The sequence below is a fragment of the Trichomycterus rosablanca genome, chromosome 7, assembly GCF_030014385.1.
Source record: "Trichomycterus rosablanca isolate fTriRos1 chromosome 7, fTriRos1.hap1, whole genome shotgun sequence".
Classification (NCBI taxonomy): domain Eukaryota; kingdom Metazoa; phylum Chordata; class Actinopteri; order Siluriformes; family Trichomycteridae; genus Trichomycterus; species Trichomycterus rosablanca.
In genome coordinates, this window is record NC_085994.1 from 21283014 (window position 1) to 21299996 (window position 16983).

At 41.2% G+C, this 16983-nt stretch overlaps 1 protein-coding gene across 3 annotated transcripts in view; it reads right to left on the reverse strand.

The window, feature by feature from the left end:
• Positions 1-1985: 1985 nt before the first annotated feature.
• Positions 1986-16983, reverse strand: part of brpf3b (bromodomain and PHD finger containing, 3b) — a 29697-nt gene continuing 14699 nt past the window's right edge. For 2 of the 3 annotated variants that reach the window (XM_062999127.1, XM_062999128.1), the window contains exons 5-13: positions 14473-14601; positions 13085-13397; positions 12230-12508; positions 11081-11674; positions 7728-7809; positions 7541-7635; positions 6428-6519; positions 5277-5431; positions 1986-3221 (exon numbers count right to left, since the gene is read on the reverse strand). In XM_062999127.1, coding sequence (XP_062855197.1) covers positions 3038-3221; positions 5277-5431; positions 6428-6519; positions 7541-7635; positions 7728-7809; positions 11081-11674; positions 12230-12508; positions 13085-13397; positions 14473-14601 — 1923 coding nt within the window. In that variant the 3' untranslated portion in view covers positions 1986-3037. The remainder of the gene's footprint in view (positions 3222-5276; positions 5432-6427; positions 6520-7540; positions 7636-7727; positions 7810-11080; positions 11675-12229; positions 12509-13084; positions 13398-14472; positions 14602-16983) is intronic. The other variant, XM_062999129.1, reaches the window with a different exon arrangement.

Genomic DNA, 16983 nt, shown 5'->3' on the forward strand with positions numbered 1-16983 from the left:
AGCTGCAAAGGGTGGGCCGACATCATATTAAACCCTCTGGATTAAGAATGGGAGTCACTCAAGTTCATATGCGTGTCAAGGCAGACGAGCGAATACTTTTGGCAATATAGTGTACATCAGATGCGAGGGATTTCAGCATTATCTTTGTGCTAAATTATAAAATTCATTCATTCATTTTCCATAACCAACAACATCAGATTTGTGTTGGGTCTGAAGAAAGTTGTGCAACACCCTCACTATCTGCTGTGCCAATGTGCAATCAATAATAAGCATTCATTAGTTCATTCATTCATTCTTTCATTCATATTTTCTAATTGTTTCATCCTGGGTGAGGTCAAACACTGGCCTTAAAATTACAATCTTGATGAGCTGACTCACTCAAATCCAGGGGCAGTTAGGAGTCGCCAAATCACTGTATGCATAATTTTGAAGATGAAACTGGAGTACTCAGTGGAAACCCGCACAGACACTCCTCACACACAGGTACCGGGAACAAAAATCTAACCCTGGTCCTTAGGACACTCGTTTCTGTGGGCAACTTACTTACAAAAAAAAATATTAGGAGCCCATAGTGGTGGCAGCAGAGGTCATCTGGTTTCCCTCCCTCAGACACTGCCTATTGTGTGTTTGCCATTGGCATCACTGAAACTCAATTCTAGGTACTAGGTTCTGTGTATCAGATATGAAACTGCAGTTCCAGAGGGAAGAATGTGTGGTCGTAGGTAAGCAATGTAGTCTTAGCCTGATTTTGCCTGCATGGAACCCAAAATACTCTACACAATAATAGCTTTAATTAACCCTTTAATCTGCCTAAAGGTTATAAACTGTATGAGATTTCTTGCTGAATTTCCAAAGAAAAACTAGAAAAAAGAAAGACTTCAAAACTGCTGTGTAGCTATAAAGCACAGTGCAAGAATTGGTGCTCAGCCAAGAGGACAAACCTTAAACCCATCGGTCAACACATAAAAATTAGCCAATGAGTCTGGATTTTTCATCATGATCTAGCCCTGCAACAGTGAAAGAACTTGAACAATTGACTAACATTTGCCAAAGTTATAGACAAAGGTACAGATGTCATTTTTGTCTCATACTGTACATACGCCGACCAGGCATAACATTATGAGCACTGACAGGTGAAGTGAATAGCACTGATTATCTCTTCATCACGGCACCTGTTAGTGGGTGGGATATATTAGGCACCAAGTGAACATTTTATCCTCAAAGTTGATGTGTAAGACGCAGGGGAAATGAACAAGCATAAGGATTTGAGTGAGTCTGAAAAGAGCCAAATTGTGATGGCTAGACGACTGGGTCACAGCATCTCCAAAACTGCAGCTCTTGTGGGGTGTTCCCGGTCTGCAGTGGTCAGTATCTATCAAAAGTGGTCCAAGGAAGAAACAGTGGTAAACCGGCGACAGGGTCATGGGCGGCCAAGGCTCACTGATGCACGTGGGGAGCAAAGGCTACAGATGAGCTACTGTAGCTCAGATTGCTGAATAACTTAATGCTGGTTCTGATAGAAAGGTGTCAGAATACACAGTGCATCACAGTTTGTTGTGTATGGGGCTGCATAGATACAGACCAGTCAGTCAGTTACAGGTCATAATGTTATGCCTCATCGGTGTATGACAAATGAAGGCATTCTGTTCTGTAAAGTCCACAATATGGATGACCAACTACAGTATCCATGTTGGTCTGAAGTCAATATTACAGCAATGTCATTTCAAAGTATTTTAATGCTACTTTATTATTGCTGACAGTGTGATCAACCATGTTGATATGGCAAAGCCTAACTCAAAACTGAGGTGACAGCCACATGTTTCCAGGGTGAAGCTGTTTTTCTTTTTGTTACTCTGTAGCTTAGACTGGTAAACATTATATTATTTGGATTGTTGGTTGGTCTTAATTATCACCTCACTGTAGTTATTAAAGCATTAACTATCTGACTTACTGTAAATAATAGTAAAAATAAAAAGAAGACAAAATTTAGAGTTTCAGTAGAACATTTATTTTCCCCACGTGAGAAAATACTGGTTCTGACAAGTTATTTGGCGAGTAAGTAAAATCAGCGATTTGTACAAGCATAAAAGTTTTCCATTTTATAAACTGATAAACGCTCGACAACTTTCTTCAATAAATACAAGGCGTTGTGCTTCGTGGTGCAAAAAAAGGCAAATAAAAATTTGTTACTTGTTTAACAGTCTGTGAACGCTGGAAAAGATGCCCCCTGTCACAAAGCCCTTCTGTTAAAACCCTATTCAACTCTGAACCTTAAATAAGCTTTTATTTGAATCTTTACCCAATATATAATTAAATGTTCTCTCTATCTCTCTGTGCTCCATAAATAAATTACATATTTGCGTATCAAAAATGACAAAGTTTGAGCAAAGACGACCGTCTGTGAATCTATATACGTTTCATACATAATCTATTCACACAAGCGGAATACAGTTTGCAGTGTGCCAGTGAGCTGATTCTTTTTTTACAAATATGTACAGAGGAGATCTAACTTCTTCATACATCCAGACCATCATACACAAGACCCGAATTAAATTAGATATCGCATAATAAAAAACATACGTATATACACGAGTCTTAATATACAAGAAAGTGGTTTGTAAAACGTTAAAAAGTAAAAAGCTTTTGTAAGAAAATGGCAGTGGTTCATTCATAACACACCTGCTGATTCATTTGCTCGTTTGTACTAATAAATCATTGTCAAAACAGACATCTTTATATCTACTGAACTATTAACCTTCAGACAGCCCACACTAAAAAACCACAGGATTTAAAGTGACACTAGTATTAAAATCAATCACAGTTATCGCACATATTTTTTTTCTAACCCATCCAAACCTTAAGGGGAAATAATAAACCCGACAGCATGGCTGCTAATGCTTTTTTGGAAAGAAATGAACTGCATTAAAAAGTCAAATCAGCAAGTCAAATGTGACTTCTCATTATAACCCAGTCCATGATAACTGGAAAATGGCCATGTAGCCGCTTAAACGGTAGTGATGTGCAACAGGAATCCTCTCTACATGAAGTTGGAGGTGATGAAACCGAGTGCGCAGCGTCCACGATTCAGGTGGCTCATGGCCCGGTCGTAGGCCACCTGCACCGATTTGCGGATGCTCGATTTCCTCCCCTCCATAAGACGCAGTTTGTCCGCTGTGTCGTCCACACCCAGAGGCAGTAGCTTCTCCCGCGGTAACCATTGCCTGCAACATAGCCAAAGATTTAACTGCTGCCTCTTTGTGTACATTTATCTTCATAACACAAACACATGGCAGAACAGTCGGCTCAGAACATTTAGTCATCAATACTAATACCAGTAATGAAGGCATGTAGCGATTAAATATTTCACACTTAGGTGTGAGTGCCGCAGTTCTTTACATAGTGAACAGAAGTATTTCAAAGTATGTTAGGTGTGGCTTGTAACTCAATATTCAGCTGTGTTGTGATTCACTTCCACCATCACTGCTAAATGGTAAAGGTACAGGACTAGTAATAGAAGGTTGCTGGTTCAAGCCCCACATCTGCCAGGTTACCACTGTTGAGCAAGTCCCTTAACTCTGGATTGCTTGGATTGTATACAGTCACAGTTGTAAGTCATTCACAGACAAAAAGCGTCTGTTAAATGCTGTAAATGTAAATGGACTGCAGTTAATTACCATCACTACAGGTCCACTGAAACCTGGAAGTCTACATTTTGATCGATTTTTATTAACCGCTTCATCGGCCTCAGAATTGCAGGGTAACGCACACTCGCACCTAGGCAAAATATCAACCAGCCAGTCTTATTGGTTGAAGGAAAAAGGCCTGAAAGACGCATGTTGCTGTATGCACACACTTTATTGCATTTCATTTTTATTTTCGTGTTTTTACCGCCGCTTTATTCTAATCAGGGTTACAGTGGGTGTGGCTACTTTGGAATTACTTGGCTTGATGGAGTAATACATCCCGGACAGGACGCCAACCTATCGCGGGGCAGACAGAGCCAATCATGTTTGTATGTAGATGGCCGACTTGTCAATAGTGCCGCTGAGAAGTCGGACCCTGGATTCCAGCAGTAATGGGCTAGTTGTACAAGCTTGTTTTATAAGCCAACAAGCAGAATAAAAGATATTTATTTACAGTTTTTTGCTGGCATATCAATAACTGTTAATTTGCTCTTGTGCCTCATTGAGTTTTGTTTAATGCTGAAATACAGATTTAAAAATAAAAAAATACAACAGTGGAACTCTTGATGTTTACCAGTTTTAGGAGATAAGCTAACCTTATTTGAAAATCAGAAAGTTGTGTGAGGTGACATGGTGCATATAGTGAGTGCCTATTGTTACATTTTTACATTTGTTGCATTTGGCAGATGCGTTTGTCCAAAGCAACTTACAACTGACTGAATCTAATCCAACAGTGGCAACTTGCAGGGCTGTGTTTAAATCAGCAATCTTTTGATCACTAGTCGAGTACCTTGACCACTAAGCTACCAGTGCCCTCATGTGGTGTATAATTAAATTTCCTGCAACTGCAGTGTGATAATTTGCTTAATTAATGATCCGTGCTAGGATTCGCAAATCACATAAAGGCACACCTGAGCTGCTCACAGACGTAGAGCCATTTAAGAAACCCAAGGAATATTTAAACCCCACCAACACTTGTAGTAAAAGATGAAGATTCAGTGTAATCTCCAGACCAAACAAAACAAACTGTATCACTTCACTCTGCTCATCTACCTCTATCATCATTAAACTCTATACAGGTTTCACTTGTGTGTATTTCTCTCGTCAAGGACTTGTACCAACTAACAAAGAATTCACAAAGTTTGTGCAATCAGATTTCCTTCAGGTATGGGGTCAATAGATTCATATCAACTTAGTGTTAATGCAATTGAGTTTATCTCATTTTAAGACGTTTATTAGAAACTATTAATTTTTTGTTTTGCATTTATCCCAATTTTCCTCCCAATCTAGTCGTGTCCAATTACCCGACTGCATTACGCTTCCTCTCTACTGATGTAGATCTCCCCCCGGTTGAGGAGAGCCAAGGCCGACACATGCCCCCATGCGTGTCAATTCACATTTTCTGAACTCTTCCATCCAAAACTGTTACTGAACTATGAATCTACATTTATCAGAGGGAAGTTGCTTATTCATTAAATAGCAGTGCTCCAGATTTATTTTCTTGTCAGGGACACCCTAACTAGAATAAGGCTGTATGCTTGGCTAATCTCTTGAAATTTGGCTTACGCAAGGTTTTACATTTGCTGCTCTTACCAAGTGCGTTTGTTGTCGAAGAACAGGACAAGGTAGTGTTTTTCTCCAGCCTCTTCCTGTCTTTGCTCTCCGAGTTTCAGCACATCCACAGGGGGCACGGGAATAGGCACACCATTATGCAACACACCCTCCTCCGGCATTTCTGGGTCGATGATCTGTATCAGTGACAAATAAGACCACTAAATCACAATTACCTACACGGATGCACAGGTGTGTTCTACTCATCTGATAGCCGAGTAATACGGTGGCTCATAATCATTTTATTAGTAAAGTATTTAGAGCACAATAAGTTCCAATAAAACCAAATATCAGTGCTAGATGTGCCAACGCATTGGTTACAAAAACTCAAAATATTTTATGTTTGATGGGAACAGTCTTAAAAGCCATTGCACTTTATGGGTACTATAAAAAAACAGTATCAATTTCTGCTGACATCTCTAACTAACTATGCTGTGGGTACTAACACACCCCTATATCATGATAGCCCCTGGCTTTTAAACTTTACGCTGATAACAACCTAGATGGTCGTAATTGTTGTTTGGTTTAGAGAACATAGACCTGAATCCATTCTTTATAAAGGCCCTTACTGGATGTAGCATGTTTTAGATTATTTTTTTAACATTTATTTATGCATTTTCTCCCCTTTTCTCCAGATTTTGTAGTGTAGTCAATTAGTCTTTTGCTGCTGGGGATCCCTGATTGCATTTGAGGAAGGTATGTTGCTGCTCACGCCTCCTCCGACCCGTGCGCAGTCCTTGCGGACCTCTTCTTTTTGCCCATGCTTTCTGCACAGACACCTCTATCTGCTATCCAGGGTCCTTACACAGCATTTGAAGACCCCACCCACATAGCCCGGTCATCCCACCCAGCAGACACGGTGGCCAATCTTTGTCCGCTGTAGGCACTGCCAATTGTGCCCGCTAGATGGCGCCCAGCCGACCGGTGGTAGAGCCGAGATGGTCTTCAGAATCTCGGCGCTGGTGTGCTAGCGAAATATCCCGCTGCGCCACCTGAGCCCCTTTAGATTATTTTTGTTTTGTTTGTTTTGAATGAAGGTCGAAGTGTTATTTTACTGAACACAAGAGTACAGGTGTAAAATGTGCAGTGCAGTGCAGTGCAGTGAACATGAGTAAAAGTGACCCCTCTCTCACCAGAGCAGGGTAGGATGGGTATCCTCTACATTTGGCCCACACAAGGTCTAGAGGTTCAGGTTCAGCATCACTCTCTATAGACAGCATATCTACTGAAAACAAGAGCACAGACATAAAATAAATGTGTTCGTTTGTGCATACTGATTTAGCTGCTAAGGTGTAAGGGTAAAGAGTAGGGCTGGGCGATTTTCACGATTAATTCGGTTAATTCGCATGAACGTTTTCACCCGATGTTAGAATGTGACAATCGCGATTGTTTACATACTTTATATTTTAATTAAAATACCAACATGTCACGAAGCAGAAACTGACCAGACGCTCGCGGAATATAAATCAGGGAAAGTTTAATATAAAAAGGGCGAAAACAGTGTACAAAATCAGGTAGAGTCCAAAACCAGCGAAAACCAAAACAGTAAACGGAAGACAACAAGGATTATACACGGTAACGGTTAGATTCAGTAATAAGGAGCGCAAACACGATCGGCAAAACGAGACACGAACAGAAGAGTTTAATGAAGATTCACTGAATCAAACACCGCTGAACTGAATCAAAATACGGAGCCGATGAGCGCGATCAGGATTGGCTGGAAAGTAACGAATTACATTTACTCGCGTTACTGTAATTGAGTCGTTTTTTCTGTGTACTTGTACTTTTTAAAGTCGATTTTACAGCCTGTAATTTTACTTTTACTTAAGTAAGTTTTGTACTAAGAATTGTAATTCGCTACATTTTAAATCACATCCGTTACTGAGTAAAAAAATCGCGTCTGGGAAACTGCTGCAGTGAATTCTGCGATAGGGAGTCGGATCTTTTGTCTCGGTTCCTTTTAAAGAGCCGTATGTATGTAACGACTCCCAAATGCGCGAATCGGTTCCTTTATTTTGGCTTAAAGGGCCGTTCAATAGAATCGAATCATTCTACGACACATAATAGTGGATAATACAGTTTGAAAGTTTTATGGGACTAAAATGACACATTACACATCCTTAAATGTTTAAAATGTTGTATCCACCCCCCAAATCACAAGAGGACAAAATCAAAGCTGAGCGATCACTTGATGCCTTTTTTTTTTTTTGCAAAATCGCCCAGCCCTAGTAAGGAGTTATCCTTACCAGGTCCAGTGTAGTCAGAATCTCCATTAACAGTCTCTAGGAAGGGTACTTTGGATAACGCTGGTTTTCCCCGGCTTTTTTTTGGTGGTGAAATGCTGAAAGTGTTAAAAAAAATTCAGTTGATAACAGACACAGTTCAGTTCAATATTAATGAAAGTGCATGTATTGGAGTTATTTAATTTCTTACATTTCCTTTTTAAGGATAGGTGAGTGGCTGCTCTCAGAGTCTGAGCCGCTGTCTTTGTGCTTATTGAATCCGTTAGTAAGAGCTGTGAACAGAAGCCAGAAAGAACTTTAGAGATGAGTAAGGTTTGTAAAAATGAGCAACGGCCAAAACTATGACTCAAAAATGTTACCAAACAGTAAACGTAAATCATGCTTTGTTACATCTTGGTATTACTGTTATGGTTTATTATGTACTGTTTTTAGGCTGTATAGCATTTTTATCTCAGATAAAGGGGTAAAAATGTGTAGCCTGTCTGGTACAATGCCTGATACATTGTTATTGTTAGGACTGGTGGCAATTACTGAGTCAGTGGGCTGCTAACATGGGCTGCTGGCATGGCCTTTACTACGGACTTTATCACAAACTGGACTGAATAATAAAAAACTATGTATGTATGTATAATGTATGTACAGTGTATCACAAAAGTGAGTACACCCCTCACATTTCTGCAGATATTTAAGTATATCTTTTCATGGGACAACACTGACAAAATGACACTTTGACACAATGAAAAGTAGTCTGTGTGCAGCTTATATAACACTGTAAATTTATTCTTCCCTCAAAATAACTCAATATACAGCCATTAATGTCTAAACCACCGGCAACAAAAGTGAGTACCCCCCTAAGAGACTACACCCCTAAATGTCCAAATTGAGCACTGCTTGTCATTTTCCCTCCAAAATGTCATGTGACTCGTTAGTGTTACTAGGTCTCGGGTGTGCATAGGGAGCAGATGTGTTCAATTTAGTAGTACAGCTCTCACACTCTCTCATACTGGTCACTGAAAGTTCCAACATGGCACCTCATGGCAAAGAACTCTCTGAGGATCTTAAAAGACGAATTGTTGTGCTACATGAAGATGGCCAAGGCTACAAGAAGATTGCCAACACCCTGAAACTGAGCTGCAGCACAGTGGCCAAGATCATCCAGCGTTTTAAAAGAGCAGGGTCCACTCAGAACAGACCTCGCGTCGGTCGTCCAAAGAAGCTGAGTGCACGTGCTCAGCGTCACATCCAACTGCTGTCTTTGAAAGATAGGCGCAGGAGTGCTGTCAGCATTGCTGCAGAGATTGAAAAGGTGGGGGGTCAGCCTGTCAGTGCTCAGACCATACGCCGCACATTACATCAAATTGGTCTGCATGGCTGTCACCCCAGAAGGAAGCCTCTTCTGAAGTCTCTACACAAGAAAGCCCGCAAACAGTTTGCTGAAGACATGTCAACAAAGGACATGGATTACTGGAACCATGTCCTATGGTCTGATGAGACCAAGATTAATTTGTTTGGTTCAGATGGTCTCGAGCATGTGTGGCGGCAATCAGGTGAGGAGTACAAAGATAAGTGTGTCATGCCTACAGTCAAGCATGGTGGTGGGAATGCCATGGTCTGGGGCTGCATGAGTGCAGCAGGTGTTGGGGAGTTACATTTCATTGAGGGACACATGAACTCCAATATGTACTGTGAAATACTGAAGCAGAGAATGATCCCCTCCCTCCGGAAACTGGGTCGCAGGGCAGTGTTCCAGCATGATAATGACCCCAAACACACCTCTAAGACGACCACTGCTTTATTGAAGAGGCTGAGGGTAAAGGTGATGGACTGGCCAAGCATGTCTTCAGACCTAAACCCAATAGAACATCTTTGGGGCATCCTCAAGCGAAAGGTGGAGGAGCGCAAAGTCTCGAATATCCGCCAGCTCCGTGATGTCGTCATGGAGGAGTGGAAAAGCATTCCAGTGGCAACCTGTGAAGCTCTGGTAAACTCCATGCCCAGGAGAGTTAAGGCAGTTCTGGGAAATAATGGTGGCCACACAAAATATTGACACTTCAGGAACTTTCACTAAGGGGTGTACTCACTTTTGTTGCCGGTGGTTTAGACATTAATGGCTGTATATTGAGTTATTTTGAGGGAAGAATAAATGTACACTGTTATATAAGCTGCACACAGACTACTTTTCATTGTGTCAAAGTGTCATTTTGTCAATGTTGTCCCATGAAAAGATATACTTAAATATCTGCAGAAATGTGAGGGGTGTACTTACTTTTGTGATACACTGTATGTATAATTTGTGTAAATCCTATTCATTCGATTTATTCTCCAGGCCACCCAAGGAGGAAGTGTCCCTGATGAGTCTGGTTCCTCTTAAGGTTTCATAATTTTAAGGGAGTGTTTCCTTGCCACTGTCGCTCTCGGCTTGCTGAACAGGGGTTTTTGCTCTGTCAGTCCTGGATTCTGTAAAATGGCTTTGAGACCATGTCTACTGTAAAAAGCACTACACAAATTAATTTGACCTGACTTGCTTTTTTTTTATATTTTGTTTTTATGCCCTTTTTCTCCCTTTTTAGCGCGTCCAATTGCCCGATTGCGTCATGCTTCCTCTCCACCAATGCCGATCCCCACTCTGATTGAGGAGAACGAAGCTAACCCGCGCCCCCTCCGACACGTGGGCAGCAGCTGTATGCATTTTGTCACCTACACTTTGACGAGTGCAGTGCGGATCAGACCCACAGCACTCTTTTCTCGTCTCTGTGCAGGCACCACCGATCAGCTAGCAGAGGTCGTAATTGCATTAGTTATGAGAGAGAGTCCCTATCCGGCTTTTTAATATCCCACCCCTATATATCTTTGTTCATGTGGCTGCTCAGTCGATACGATGTATTCGAGATCCAGCTCTGGTGTCAGCGTGTGTTTTTTACCGCTGCACCACCTGAGTGGCCTTGACATGCTTTTTACTTGTTTAAATAAAGTTTAAATGCAACCTGCATCAACTGGTTCTAATATATCTGGCTTCAACAACAGCAAAAATTTGTACTGGAATTTCTAGGTGGCACAGGCCCAAATGCTTTTACAGCCTTATGCCATGTGCAGCCTTATGCAATGGCTTGGTTCATATAATGCCATATGACTTTTGTATTTGTGCGCTAAGCCAAGGTATTCGAACAGCCGGAACTAATCATAGTATTTGGTGTACAGCAAGTACTGTAAAAGCAGTTTTCAGTTCACTGCGTTCTGACATTAAGCTGGTTATGTGATAACCCTACCACACATACATGCCCACAGTTTGATCCTAAACACATCATCTCGGACTCCACAGGTTAAAACCTACACCTTATATATTAACCACAAAAAGCAACTCTTTTTGTCTTGTTATACTGTATATGGGCAAACACATTATAACATTTACTTGCACATTAGGTTAGCAACCATATTTATAAAGCCATGTATGATGCTTATCATAAAATTATTATGATTCACTTAATCTACAAGCAGGAATTTCACAAGCATGCAAAGAGTAATTCTGAAACCCAAGTACAGTACCTGATTCTATAGAGCGAGGTGGAGTTTTCTCCCGTTGGCCCTCAGGACTAGCACTGCGGCTGCGTCCTCTCTGAACGACCGGAGTAAGAATGGGTGGCGGCACTGATGCTCGAGATGGAGTCGTTGCCTCTGCGTTTGTGGTTACAGGCGTAGCAGTGGTGGATGAGCTGCTATTGAGAGGGTTCGGTAAAGCTCTGCTCTCACCATTCTGCAGCCGATTGTCTTTGTCGCGATGCAGCTTGGCACCATTTTTTGCTTTTCTGAACAAGATGGCAGTGCGCCGGCCCACCCCTCCTGAAACATGCCGGTTGGGGGATTCATTGTTGGAGACACCGTTAAGAAGCTTGTTGTCACTGGGTGAAAGCACTGGCGGAGTGTCCCGCACCCTCAGGTGACTGTTCTGGGAGACAAGATCTGCCTCAGAGTCTGTGTCCATGCTATTATTGCATGACTTGAGAGGTTCAGAAAGAGGGGGCGTTTTGGGGTCAGTCATTGGTCGGAGCATGGGGGGCTCCAGGGGGGTATCTCCAGAGGAAGGGGAAAAAGCCAGGCCGGAGGGCTCCAGAGTCGGAGGAGGTGTGGATTTACAGTCATCTAAGGACAAAAAACAAATGTTGGATTGCACTTTTTCATTCATCCATGATTTAAGAACAACAATGTATTGCTTTCCCCTCCACAATTATAGGCACCCCGATAAATTAATAAAAATGGGTTAAAATAAGGGGCTTGGGTGGGGCAGCAGTAAAACACCATAGCACACCAGAGCTGACATCTCATTGGTTTGAAACTCAGCTCTGCTCTGGGCAGGCCGAGTGCCAATACAGTAGTTGATTGGCTCATCCGCAGGGTGGGATTTCCAAGAGGAAATACCTCAGAAACCGATGCAACTATGACCTCTGCTGGCTGTTCGATGGAGCCTGCACAACGAGTCAAGGAATAATAGAGATCATAGACCATATGAACTCGTCTCGTGAAAAGAAGCAGTCTGCACTGTGCATGTGTTGGAGGGGGCAATGTCAGTCATAACTCTACTCTGTCAGGAGTGGAGTCCTGCATAGTGGAGGTGGGATACTAAATAAGATTTATTCGGGAATAAATTGGGAGGAAATTGCAAATAAAAAATAACCAGATGTAAAACTACAATCTTACCTTTGTCTGAGAAAGCAGACTGGTTGTTCTCTGTATCCATGTCTTTGTCCTCCTCATCTTCGTCGTCCTCTTGTTCGTCCTCTTTGGTGTCTCCATTGGAAAGGTGGGAGTTGCGACGGTATCGGATGTTGTTGATCTCTTTGCGAAGCAGCCGAATGCGGCGTGTGCGAGCTCCACTTGTGCGCATGGTTGTCACTACATCCAGCTTCTCCAACAGCTCCTTCAGCTGGTCCTCCACAGACATGTGCACCCGGTTCTCTGGGTCCAACAGAGTGTCCACTGTGCAGTACACAGAGCCAACAATTAGTACATGAAAGATAGGATCAAACCAAGTGTGTACACCAACATAGTTACATAGCTAATTAATTAACACAGTATTTATGCTAGATGCTGCAACCCTGATTATTAAATCTGGGCTTGAAAATGGCACTGCCAAGTGCACCTCCCAACAGCTATGCACCGGGTACAGTTATTTATTTGTCAGGATTTTTATGTCGTTTTACACACTTTGGTTACATTCATGACAGAACAGGTAGTCATTGGTTACACAAGATTCATCAGTTCAAGTCTTTAATGTCAAACACAGTCATAGACAATTTAGTATCTCCAATTAACCTAACTGCATGTCTTTGGGGACATGAGGAAACAGGACCTGGACTGCTCCACCTGAGAATCGAACCCAGGATCTTCTTGCTGTAAGGCGACAGTGCTACCCCACCGAGTCATCGTGCCGGCACCAGGAATAAAAACAGTTTACAATGCAGCAGGCCAAAAAAAAACATAAAGGTAATGACATGATTTTAAAGCAAGAAAAAGGATACATAATACAATATAGCACAACTGGCTGCCACTCACCATCCTCCAACGCATTGCGGTAGTAGTCATTCTTGTGCGGTGGTTCTGATAAGTGCATGCCGGTGTGTGGGTCCAGCCCTGTATTGTGAGCCTGTCTGTGAGCTTGGCGAAGTATAGCAGCCCCTAGCTCTTTTAGACGCACTGCAGCCTTATAAAACACAGTGTCCTTGGCGTTGTAAAGCATGCAGTTGGAAATCATGAGGTTGAAGTCTGCCTCTAGGTCGGACAGTGTGCGGTACTGGTGTTTCTCCAGTTTGGACCTCATGGTCAAAAAGTCCATGGGCTGTGAAACAAACTCCAGGTAATCTGATACCTAAGATGCACAAAGAATATCGTTAAAGCTTGTGAGAAACATTCTTTCTTTAATAACTTCTCAATATCAAACAGTCAAATAAGAAAGATTATTTTCCCCAAGACACAAATAACTGATTATTTAAATACACTTAATTCACACCTTTGACTAATGAAGCACTAATACCATTTTCATCATACTTTTTATAGTATAGTGATATTTTTATATATAGTGAAGGTTGTTCTGACTGCAAAATTTGGAGGGGGGTGTCATATTAATGCCCATGGCTTTGCAACTGCATATTAAAAAGCTCATGGTTAGATATTGTATGGTGTACAGTCCTTCAATCCTTCATCGAGAAACTACAGTATCAAGTTCAATTGCTACCTCTTTAATGCCACATGCACTATAGACTGACACATGCGTTATATTTTCTTTTATTAGATTTTTAACATCACTTTGGTTACATACATGACAGGACAAGTAGTTACTTGCTACAGAAGATTTATCAGTTTTAAAATTAATGTCAAACACGGTCATGGACAATTTTGTATCTCCAATTTATCCACTTGCATGTCTTTGGACTGTGGTAGGAAACCAGAGCTCCTGAAGGAAACCTACGCAAACATGGGGAGAACTTGCTAACTCCACACAGAAAGGACCCAGACTGCTGCACCAGAGGTTTAAACCCAGGACCTTCTTGCTGTGAGGTGACAGTGCTACCCACCGAGCCACTGTGCTGCCCGACACATGCATTAAAAATGAGAGAAAACTACAAACAAGTTCTTTGCTTGTTGTCAAATCGATGGAATTATGGTGCTTTAGTACATTAGATAGTTGGCAAAACAGAATTGATACATTTTTAAACATGGTATTAATATAGTATGTAGGTGTATAATGGCATTTTGACATCCCTACTATGTTGCTTAATAAGAAAAGTTATCTTAATTCGAAGTGCTTCAAATAATTGTAACATAATTTTTATGTCCTTTACCAGGATCTCACAGTAGTATATACACAGTAGGTGTTCATAAAAACAAGAAAAAGCAAATTCATCTGTCACTCTTATAGACAGATAAAAATATTTTGTCCATACCTCTTTGATGTCGACGGGTTCTGCAAAGATCCGTGCACTATCTTTCTCCTGCAGTTGGTCCAAAGTGGAGCGCTGCAGCATGAGAGCAGGAGTCAGTTTAAGCTCCATCACTGCCTGGTGCACTTTGACCTGCAGGATGCAAAGTGGGAAAGTGTTAGGGCGCATTCACATGAGAAACGGCAAAACTGCAAACCTTGGCTTGAGCGCACCACGGCACAAATATGCATTTATATGAAATAACAGCCAACTCACTCTAAAAGCGTCCACATGTATCTGTGTTTAGCTGGATTTTTCTCACTGTTTAACTTTTAAACTCTGTTACAGCTTGGGGTGCTGAGGAACGTGCTGAGAATCAGCTTTTTCAAGAGAGTCTAAAACGCTTCTCGTGAAAAAAGTTTAATGTGGCTTAATGAACTAAAAGAACAACATAGTTCTCTCCTCTAATGAAATTCCTAGGCCATTGATTTAGTACAATAAGCCATGTTAAGCTTTGTTCACGTTAAGTGTTGTTCATACTGCCCGAGTCGCCTTTACCACATCATATCAAACAGTTGGTCTTATTGGAGGCGCTTTGAAAAGGTCAACGGCAAACTGGGTCAAAGTTCAATTAGGTAAACTTTGAGTGTCACGGCAAACGCAAAAATCTCAGGCCCATTGCGGCAAAGGTGCACCATATAAAGAAATGCAGCAGCAATCTAAGCAGCACCGCCACACTCCATAGGAAACAATGGCACAGCCTGCGGAAAAGCGATTTTGCTGCTTCTCATGTGAATGTGCACTTACTCTCATCCCATTTCTAGACTATTAAATCAACAAAAAGTATCATACTCTGACAATACTGTTAGAAATGCGGTGATGTGTGTTTAAACCAGTACTACATAATAAGTACACCAACTTGAAGTCGTGTCACTAGGTTCATTTGAAGAAAAAGCTTTTATTGCTAAATGCTTCTTAACTGTATAGAATTTCAATCAAATCACGGTCATGTTTGGCTATTTAACTTCAAGGTTTTGTTTATTCATTTATTAGATTTTTTTTAAGCCACTTTATACTCTCAATTGTGTTATTTATGGCATGATTGGTAACACCAAGGATTTATACAAAAAATCAAAGTCATTATGTACCATCAAGGGAAAAAAAAGTCATGGTATCTGTTTCACACACATTTTAGCCTCACTTGCCCAGCATGTTTTGCAGTAGTGTAAACATTCTACTTGCTCTTTTTATAGCCACCATATTATTGCCGTGAATAATGAAAATTGAAAGCATGGAGCCTTGCATGGCACAAGAATGTTTCTGTGCTTCAGTCATTATGGAGAAAAAATATGAAGTGGGTGGAAAATAAACACAACATTAGTAAGTACCCTTTCTGTTTTCTACAATCTTACAACCTTATATGTTTTCTAGATTAACAGCAGCTAAACAAGATATTATAAATAAACGTTATCTTACCTCAGCTAAAATTTCTAGCACTGAGGTTTTCTCTATAATGTCTCATTGATAAATTCACAGAAATATAAAGAGGATTTCACTGTGCATTTAGTGCACTTATGTGCTTAACTGCTCAAATTATTATACCCTGTTTGATTGTTTTGGTTGTAATTTAGACTGCTCTTTAATGTGTCTGTGTTTTCTGGTGGTTTATGTTACTCATTGCAGCTTGTTCAGTGTTGACTTGTTATCTGCTACATACTGGCACTGCTCCTTCACAAACTTGGAAAAGAAGGTTTAGTGTTGATAAGCTTACAAAAAACAGTTGTCTTACTTCTAAATGAACTTTCACTGAAAACCAAAATAAGCATTTACACCCTTGTTCTGCACAATTTCGGTTACAGAAAAACAACAAGGTGTGTGGAAACCGTAAACCTTACTTCAACATACAGTATCTCACAAAAGTGAGTACACCCCTCACATGTCTGCAAATATTTCATTATATCTTTTCATGGGACAACACTATAGACATGAAACTTGGATATAACTTAGAGTAGTCAGTGTACAACTTGTATAGCAGTGTAGATTTACTGTCTTCTGAAAATAACTCAACACACAGCCATTAATGTCTAAATAGCTGGCAACATAAGTGAGTACACCCCACAGTGAACATGTCCAAATTGTGCCCAAATGTGTCGTTGTCCCTCCCTGGTGTCATGTGTCAAGGTCCCAGGTGTAAATGGGGAGCAGGGCTGTTAAATTGAGTGTTTTGGGTACAATTCTCTCATACTGGTCCCTGAATTTCAACATGGCGCCTCATGGCAAAGAACTCTCTGAGGATGTGAGAAATAGAATTGTTGCTCTCCACAAAGATGGCCTGGGCTATAAGTAGATTGCTAACACCCTGAAACTGAGCTACAGCATGGTGGCCAAGGTCATACAGCGGTTTTCCAGATTCCACCTGGATCAGGCCTCACCAGGGTCGACCAAAGAAGTTGAGTCCACGTGTTCAGCGTCATATCCAGAGGTTGGCTTTAAAAAATAGACACATGAGTGCTGCCAGCATTGCTGCAGAGGTTG